This window comes from Microtus ochrogaster, chromosome 21, assembly GCF_000317375.1.
Source record: "Microtus ochrogaster isolate Prairie Vole_2 chromosome 21, MicOch1.0, whole genome shotgun sequence".
Lineage (NCBI taxonomy): Eukaryota > Metazoa > Chordata > Mammalia > Rodentia > Cricetidae > Microtus > Microtus ochrogaster.
In genome coordinates this window covers 42,374,202-42,383,737 of record NC_022022.1, presented here as the reverse complement: position 1 = coordinate 42,383,737, position 9,536 = coordinate 42,374,202, and the positions used below count along the sequence as shown (strand labels likewise).

At 41.7% G+C, this 9,536-nt stretch overlaps 1 protein-coding gene across 5 annotated transcripts in view; it reads right to left on the bottom strand.

Moving 5' to 3' along the window:
* Lrrc7 (leucine rich repeat containing 7) overlaps positions 1-9,536 on the bottom strand; it is a 412,851-nt gene that overhangs the window by 116,877 nt on the left and 286,438 nt on the right. For all 5 annotated transcript variants that reach the window (XM_005357446.2, XM_026784035.1, XM_013350077.2 and 2 more), the window contains 2 exons: positions 9,158-9,232; positions 3,622-3,766 (listed from right to left, as the gene is read on the bottom strand). In XM_005357446.2, the coding sequence (XP_005357503.1) occupies positions 3,622-3,766; positions 9,158-9,232 (220 nt within the window). The remainder of the gene's footprint in view (positions 1-3,621; positions 3,767-9,157; positions 9,233-9,536) is intronic.

The following is a 9,536-nucleotide window of genomic DNA, read 5'->3' as shown; positions in this document are numbered from 1 at the left end:
ATGTGTGTGTGTGTGTATGTGTGCGCACACACACACTTGGGTGTGGAGCATCCATTGACATTCATGCCTTGTGGACATGGTATCAGGATATGTCCACCCCTTTTAGTACTCTGGTAATTTTTTAAAAGCCAAAGGAAGCCACGTGGAGTCTGAAGTAAAGCTGTGGCTGACTTAGGATTTCAGTACAGTTATGTTTTCTTCAGAAGCAGGTGAAGAGAACAGCCCTTGCTGTCAGACTGCTGCAATGAAATTCCTGCAACATGGGAGTGTAATGCATCGACTTGGCATTCCCACATATTGGTGCATAATCGTCGTACTGGTCTGAACATCTCCTGCCCCATTCATCTCTGTTCCAGAGGTGTCTGAACCATTTTAGCTTCCCTCGAGCGTGTTTTGCAGCATCCGCTCTGGGATGTCAAAGGACACTGGAGTATGTTTGTGTTACTAGCGGGGACATGAGTTACAGTGGGAAGCTCGAAGCCTCCATCAGACTGCTGTGCTCTATCTAGCCCACCAGGGGAGCTGTGGGAGCATCGAGTCTCTTCACCACTGTACTGGGTCACAAGAGGCTGAGGGTTGGATGATCGATAGCTGAGCCGACTCCAGGTCACCCGAGCATTTCCAGATCTAAGGCTTCTGCCGTGAAGCAACGTTAAGGAAAACTTGAGGTAGGTTTGGACTCCAGCAAGTGTTGTCTGTGCAGATTGGAGGCGTGGCACTCACACGAATCTTTACAGCAGAAACAAGGCCAGGCCTTTCTGTGCAGCTCGAGTCTGTGGATTTATAGGAACTCACAGAGACCCCGACACTCTGCTGCTCACGCATTACCCAAGGGTCTAGTCTGGACTGACAGAGTCTCTTGAGGACTCTGATAGTGGGCCGAGCAGCAGCTTCATGTGGCTCATTCTTCCTCTCCCTCCCTTGTGTTTGCCCTCCCCATATTCTCTATCTTTTTACACACTCTTGGCATTGAAGTATTGACAAAAAGGATGAGGACTATTATTGTCAGTGTAGATATTCTTGTACAGATACATAATTAATGTGAATGCATTAAACATTAAAATAGCTCTTTTTAAAGCAGACAATGTTTATGTGGCATTTATACGCATTGTAACAGTACTATGAAAGCAAACTACTCTGTCACCTAATTTCTCACAGGAACTGCCGCTGACTGAACACTCGGCACCTTGGATTGACTAGTGAGCTCCTCAACATGGGGCATGTGGTGGAGGTAACGCTACTCCCACACAGCGATGAACAAATGGAGCACAGAGATGTGATGTAACTTGTTGAAGGTCACACAGCCAGGTGAGAAACTTGAACTCAGGTAACTTGACTGTGTAGCTTCTGTTCCAATCACTAAGTGAGCATAGTTTGAAAAGTAAAACACTACTCAGCCTCCTCTAGTGATTTGCCTTGCTACCCAAAGAAGCGTTTTATTAAAGCCACCTGGAAGAGGAAGAGAGGCCTTTGACTTTTCTTGGAAACAGCACAGGGAGGGACCTAGCACAGGCTGGTTGTGGAGTGTGTCTCTTGGTGAGCTGACTCTCAGCTGCAGGACTTGTGTGACAGAGTGGCAATTTTGTTTTAGTTGTATTTTATTGTATTAATTCTATGGAAATATTTCTCTTATTTTTAAAATTTCTGGTGGCCCATTAGATAATCCACATTTTGACTAGAAAGATGAGGGGCCGTTTCTCATCCAGTTAGTGTCCATGGTCTTTTTGGGCCCCAGAACAAAGCTCTTGTGTCTGTTGGCCAACAGGGGAATGTCCTGAGGAAGGCCTGTCTGTGTCTACACCAGGCCCTGGGCAGATACCCAGACACAATTTCCCCTGAAATTCAGTGAGACACAAAGGACAGGTCAGTGAGTAATTAGTGTCCCACATTGCTTTCATCCTGGGAGAGCCCCTAGGGCCTGAAGGAAGGTATTAGAGCAATGAGACCCATATTTCTGTCTGTCTGCTTCTGCTACTACATACCCAGCTCTGTGTCACTCAAAGGGATGCCTTACTCCAAGTGGAGGGTGACTCTTTGAGCTGCTTTTTAAGGAAAGAGAATTTAACACATAATCCTGCTATACTAAGAATGCCTTGTCTTCTGAAATAACTGGCTATTTTAAATAAAACAGGCTTATTTAACTACATTTGTTCTTTTACTGTGATTTATGACACATAATTTCTTTGTTTTCTGTCCCATGATTGCTTTAACTTCTTTTATTTCATCTTGTATATGGATTTTTTTCAATTTCCATCCCTCTAGTACTATACAATTTACACATTTTATCTCTCTATTTAAGTGGATGCATTTTCATTTTTAGCATGCTTATTTAATTTCCTTTTCCCGCATACTTGTGAAGTTCTTTATTTGTCAAGTAAATAGTCATCCTTAGCAGGAATAAATCATCTTTTTTACTAAGCAGAACACAGCACAGGCCAGACACCGTCTTAGCGCTGAGGAGTCAGCTATGGACAAACCTTTGTTCTGGGAATCAATGCGTTTTGCCTGCATTTTCAGTGTTGTGAAGGGGTGCCGGGTGTGTGGAGTCACAAACTACCACTCTGTCGTCCTGAGCAGCTGAGTATCTTTGTAGCTAATGGGCCTCCTCAGTGTTGCAACCCAGCTCTTCCCACACTCATCTGCTCACGAGTTTCATTTAAGGTAACTAACGTTCAGATCGGAGCCTGGTGTGCTGTCCGCACCAGATGCTCCTGGGATGCAGCTGGGAAGTGTGAGAACCCTAATGAAGCTTCCAGTTACTCCTGATGGCTGGAGAAACATTGTTTGCGATGTATGAGCAATAAAAAGTCAGAAAACTTATGAGAAGAGCTTGTGTGAGTTTGTTAAAACCAGCATGCTCCATCAGCTTGAACGGATGGTTAAAGTAGTAATAAAATACTGGAGGAAGCATGAGAACTGCCCTGTAGTCTCTCTTCAATTGGGCTACTTAGTCGATGACAGTGTTTAGAAGCATCAACAAGCTGCTGAATACATGAAACATCTATTCCAGACAGGCTAAAATCCCCATTTCAAAGTTAACTGAGTTAATGATTATTTTCCTAGATGAGACATCTTATAATCAGAAATAATATAAAAGTACTCATTATTCAGTCTTTTATAACTCTACCCATAAAAGACATAAATAAAAGAACTAGTGCGTGATAGATATACTCACATTTTTTTTTTCTGGCAAGCATCTTACAACATATTAAGAATGATGTATCTTTTAAAAAATAGTGTAACTAAGAATCTATTTTATATTTGCACATTTTGTGTTATTTACCTTTGATACCAATGTTACAATGTATCCACTGTCACCAAATAACTCTAAATCTACACACTTACTCTTCATGACAACACTGCAATTCAGGAGATTTGAAAATTTTAAGATGCACTTACTTAATAGAAACATTTCACTGGAGAGTTGAATTCGATGCTAAAAGTTAACAGTTCATTTAAAGGTATCTGCAATACACTGTTTTATGATCTTGCACTGTGAATTTGGTAATTCATTAATGTCAGGCTAGTAGTATATTACCTACATGCATAAATAAGTTATACTGCCAAAACAAAAATTGTACACTTGACATAATTACTCACGATAAAATGTTGCATCCTTACCTATGGAGTCAGGCAGCTGTTGTAACATATTGGAGGATAGTAAGAGGTCCTCAAGGGCTTCACATCCGGAAATATCCATGTCAACCGTTTCTATCCTGTTTTTTGACATATCCAGGTATACCAGCATCTTTAACTTCCCTATAGACTTGAAGACAGTGCATAAACTCAGGATTAGTTGGGGAACTTTCACAAGGCTCATGAAGCTGTAAAAACCACAATGCTGTGAAATTAATTTTAAAGCCATCATGACAATAGGAGGATATGGAATCACTGACCAAGTGTACACTGACTAGAAAGGACACTGGTGCATCCATTTCAAAACACAGAATCCCTACATTACCTACACACCCCACACAATAAAAGCACACATGAGCCGGGCGGTGGTGGCGCACGCCTTTAATCCCAGCACTCGGGAGGCAGAGGCAGGTGGATCTCTGTGAGTTCGAGACCAGCCTGGTCTACAGAGCTAGTTCCAGGACAGGCTCCAAAGCCACAGAGAAACCCTGTCTTGAAAAACCAAAAAAAAAAAAAAAAAAAAATGTACACAAACGGTCACAGATGTGTTATTCTCAGCAGCCAAGTGGCAGCAGCCCAAACCTGCCTCACTGACGGCATGGGTAAGCAAAAGTGGCCTGCCCACATAATGGATATTATTTGGCAGTAACAGAGAATGAAGTGTTGAAATATGCTACGAAATAGATGAACTTTGAAAGGAGCATGTCACAAAAGACCACACATATGCAATGTCCAGACACAAAGTAGAAAAGATTAACAAAAATGTAGTATTGCTTTTAAGGGTGATGGAAATGTTCTAAGCTTAGGTTGTGATGATGTTTATAGAGCATTGTGGGTCTGCTAAAAAAATCCACTGACTGGAAAATGCCTATAAATTATATCTCACTGCAGTGGTTAGAGATAAATTCTGAGTGAATGCAGCAGTCAGAGCATAACAGTTCTCAAATTTGCCAGTGGAGAACTGAACATTGCAGAGTATCCTTAAGGTTCTGATGTCTCAGAAAAATTTAAAATTCTAATTTGAACTTGATTCTGCTAATTAGAATGTGGGAGGCAAGGAGGTCTTTGTACTCACAGATAAGGACTAGGGGAAACTGGAATGTGAAACACACTGGTTGTTCCTTCAAAGAAAGGAAACATCCACCCAGAAGTCTTGGAGAAGATGTGATTAACAGTCTAGTGACCTTTGTGCTATCTGTGTGGCCAAGACTACCCTGGACCCTCCCCCAGAACCTTATCATAAGCTCGTTTTTTCCCCTACTCAATCTACAGAACCCAATTTTATGGAAGGTATCACATACACTTTACAAAGAGTTTTGATATAGTCATGTCTGATCTTTATTTAGCTTACTTTGTTCCTCAAGGAAATTTATGTGTGCTTTATTGTATGTATGGAATTGATTACTACCAGGAAAGCTTTCACTAAATTGTGCTGTGCTTAAATATGTCTAAGATGAACTACTCAGTTCATTTGAACTGGAGTTTGAACCAGCATCGGCTACTTAGTCATATTGAACTGAACGTGACTCTCGAAGATCATTACTATGTTGGCCATGGTGGTCACGGAGATCCCTTCATTAGAGGTTAACATTCTGCTCATTCACCAACCCTGAGACTATTATATGCTACTATCTGTGCTATGTATTACAGACAGCATCATGAGCCAGTCTGGAAAGAAACTTGTCTGGATAAAGACAAAGGCATTTTAAAATTTTGAAACCAATTATTGTTGCCAAGTACAGGCTTGTCTTCAACTCAAAACATTTCTGTTGCCTCCATCCTAGGTCTGTGATCACAACTGTTCAACACCATCATAGTCAAAACAAGGTTTTTATCTTTAGGGAGTTTACATTAGTGAAGGCAATCCCCAAAGAAACAGTTAAAGACAGTCTTGATATGCACAAGAAAATTCATGTGGGAAACACCACAGAAGAAAGGGGGGAGGACAAAGATTATCAAGTAGTTGTCATTTGTCAAGAAAGAGGGAACCCAAAGGTATCAAGATGGTTCAGTACGTAAAGTGCCTGCTGGAGAAGCATGAGGACCCCAGCTTAATCCCTGGCACCCATGCAGAAAGCTTGGCATGGTGATATATGCTTACATTCTTAAAGCTAGGGAGGCAGAGACATGCTTGTGAGCCAGCCTAGTTGAATAAGTAAGCTCAAGGTATAGTAAGAGACGCTGTCTCAAAGCTTAAGATGGAGACTGATTAAGGAGGACACCTAATATTCATCTCAGGACTCTACATGTGTGTACACATGTATGCACACACTCACAGGAGCACACAAAAAAAAGGAAAAGAGGGAACCTGCAAGAAAAAACAACTCTCATACTTATGGAGAAGCTTGGAAAAACATGACACATTAATAGATTTAATAAGAGTGACTGAAGTTTGTGTTGCATTCAAGCCTGTGAGGAAGTCGTGAGGAAGTCCTTAGCAAAGCTTTCCAAAAATTCTGTGGCTGAGCCCCACAGCCCTCAGGTGTCTGAGGGACTGGGTCTTTGCATCCTGCATTTGTGGATAATTGGAAGAAGGTTACCCGGAATGGGGCTTTGACCTTGAGTGAGGAGGCTTTCATCAGAACAGGGAATCTGAAGAGGCCAGAGAGGCTGCACCCAGTGTTTCCAGAAGCTGGAGAATAAAGTTCTTTATTCCTAAAGGACACATAAGCACATGCTTTCTGTGTGACCTTCCCAGGTTGCTGTGAGAATGGGGGCCGGAGATAAAACTGAATCTGCTTGGATTGGATTAAAGATCCTCCTATCCCTCACACCCGTCATTAACTCAGGGCCCCATCATGCATCTTTAGATGCCTGTGAAGCTGTGTGGAAGCAGATGTTAGAGGAGCTGGCCCTCCAGAACAGAGGGAAAGAAAGCAGCAGGTGTCTTTCCCTAGCTCAGAAGAACATCACTTGATAAAATCGGCTACTTTCCTATTGATGTCCCACCCCAAGGATGCATGAGCCACGGTAGCCCTCTCTTTTCCAGAGGTAAAGGACCCTGTGTGGTTTTCTGTTGTATGCCCTTCTCTGTCCTTTAACCGGGAGAAGGCTTTCATCCTTGAAGCTGCTGTCCATGCTGCTATTTCCTGCATTGACCAGCATTTGCTGCGTAGTTTCCAAACATTTTGTGGAAGACAAACAACACTGGGGTATTTAACTTTGAGTCTTTCCAACCTTCTACCAGCACCCTATCCTGCAGCAAAGGTCTGCAGAAGAAGACCTTGAGAAGGTCGACCTGGTCCAGCACCACTCTATGTGCGGATGGATCCATGGTGGGGGAATGAGTGACAGATGGGAAGAGTGGAAATCACAGATGAGGGAGATGCCAGACTATTCAGAAACAACAGAAGTTCATGCACCACTTGGTTAGAGCTATGTTAACTTTAGTTTGGTAGTTGTAAGGTGGAGTCTTGCAGAGGATGAAATACTTGGTCGTTCTGTTTACCTCTCTGAGGCATGAAAAATGAGTAACAAACAAGAGTCTAGGCTTCTAAAAGTGTATTTTAATATGTTAGAATGCAAGAGCAAAGGAAAAAGTGGATTTGCTTTTCCCCCCACGTCTTTTCACGGCAAATACAGAGGGTGATTCATTTTTGAAAATGACTGACAGGTAGCACTTCTGACTGCATGGGAGATGAACAGCCAGTCAAGGTCACATAGAACTGGATAGCAGGCCGAGGTCACATAAGCTGGGAGGAGTGGAGTGTTACACATAGGGCATGGCAAAATGTCAAATTAAAGCATACTAAATAAAGTTATCCATGGACCACAGCTGAACTACTGGATTAGATGCAGAAGTTTCAAAAGAGGTTGGACAAGATTGCTGGTCTCACCATTTACTCATTTGCACATTTGGATTTTGCAAACGTCACCACTGCGGAAAGTGTCATGACTCCAATTCTCACCTGTGCCTTCTGCAGGTTCCAGAGACTGCACTATCAGACATGCTGTGAGGTCAAGCATTGCTGTACAGAAGCAGCTGCTTTGGCTTATAGACCCAGGGGCTTACTGGCTCTGTGAACCTGAGCTGCACAGAACCTTCTCATAGGGTTTCTCTGAGGACCCGAAGAGTGAATATTTATAAGCCAGCTAGGCAATGCCTGGCCCAGTATATGCAAAGTAAGTAGCTTTGTGGAAATGAATATATTCAAGAAGCTGGTATAAACTTGCATCTAAGTAACATTCTGACTTTTCCATATCTGCTCAGGAACTAAGAGGCATTTTATCTGCATTCTCCAGGACTGTACATACACTGGCCTCTTTCATTCACAGGGATAAATGCTAAGACAGTTTGTGGATGTCGGAAGCAGTGCTTGTGACTCAGACATATACAGACTGTGGCATTCTCTCTCCATTTGCCTCTAATAAAATTTACCAAGTAAACAGCAACAGCTGCCAATGAAACATCAGAACAACGGACTATTAAAAAATTACACGAGCCAGGCATGGTGGTGCACACCTTTCATCTCAGGACTCGGGAGGCAGAGGCAGGTGAATCTCTGAGTTTGAGGTCAACCTTGTCTACAGAGTTAGTTTCAGAACAAAAATAAATAAATAAAATTAACAAATCACTTAAATTCATACATTTTCATTTGTGGAATTACTCTTATGTGAGTCTTCCCAACAGTGTAATTGAGGGAGTTGATTGTATGATCTTTGTGATTCTCTGATCACATTAGCAAACAGTTTTGCAAGCACAAGATGTACCGACTTCTGTTTATGTCTGTGACGCTGTAGATGCAGCCCTTTCAAATTTAAAAATGTTCTTTCCTCAGTCTTTGCCCAGATATCTCCTTTTGCATGGCCTCGTGTTTGTTCACAGAGAACAAATGTCATGTGCTTGCTCCCTTGAAGTAATTTAAAGAAAATTCAAAAGAAGAGTAAAATTTGTTTTGAGGAAATAATTGAAACCTCTGGTTTGAATGAAAAATGATTCCCTCTACTTGCCTGGACTCTTAGTCCAGTGAAAACACCAACATGTGTGTTGAGGTGGCCAGGAAAGGCAGGCGGTGGGGACGAAACCTGCTCCAGGAAGGGTCATGGAGCCACCCCACCACAGGAGGAAAACCTGAGTCTGGTCAGCTTGTATTGGATGCTACACAATCCTTGTGATTTCCAAAGGTATTAATGGGTTCTACCAGAGAAGAAGCAGAGAAAGCCATTTGCTTTGTAGAAGAGCTCTAACAGCAAGTGGAAAAACAGCTGTACTGTTACCTGTGAGAATAAGGTTGCTTTTGTAAAACAAAATGTGTTTTAAAAATTCAACCAAGAACTTATCAGCTTTTAAAACCCAGTGAGAAGAATAAGGGACATCAAGGGAAATCTCATCTTTTCTGTTTTTGCAGTTCATGATAAACATAGGATATTTAAAACAATTTCATGAGAAGCACTTGGTGACTGAAGCCCTAAAAAGTGTTAATTTGCTTTCCAAGCACTGAGAATGGAGATGTGGGATTAATAATTAAAAACAGAACCAACCTGCAGCAGTCAGAACACACTCATGGCAAAGCTTACGTACCCCAGGCAGCACTTGCAATGCATTGTTATCCATCCATAGCTCCCTTAAATTCTGTATTTGATCCAGAACTTCAGGCTGGGTGAGAGGCAGAGAGAAAGAGAGAAGAGACAAATCAAATCAGTTTTCCCTGATCACATTAGATGTCACTTCTTGAATCTTGAGCTTTTGTTTAGGAATTTATTATTAGTCTAAAAATTTGCAAGTTTAACAGACCTCCAAAAAATTCAGTATAGGGATAAGGGACCTAGAATTACCTGGAAATTATCAGAAAAATTTCAAATTTCAAAAATTAAGACCTATTACCCAGGGATATTAACTTATTTCTTTAATATAGTCCAGTTATCTTTTATATTGTTAACTGTTCTTTAATTACTTGGGA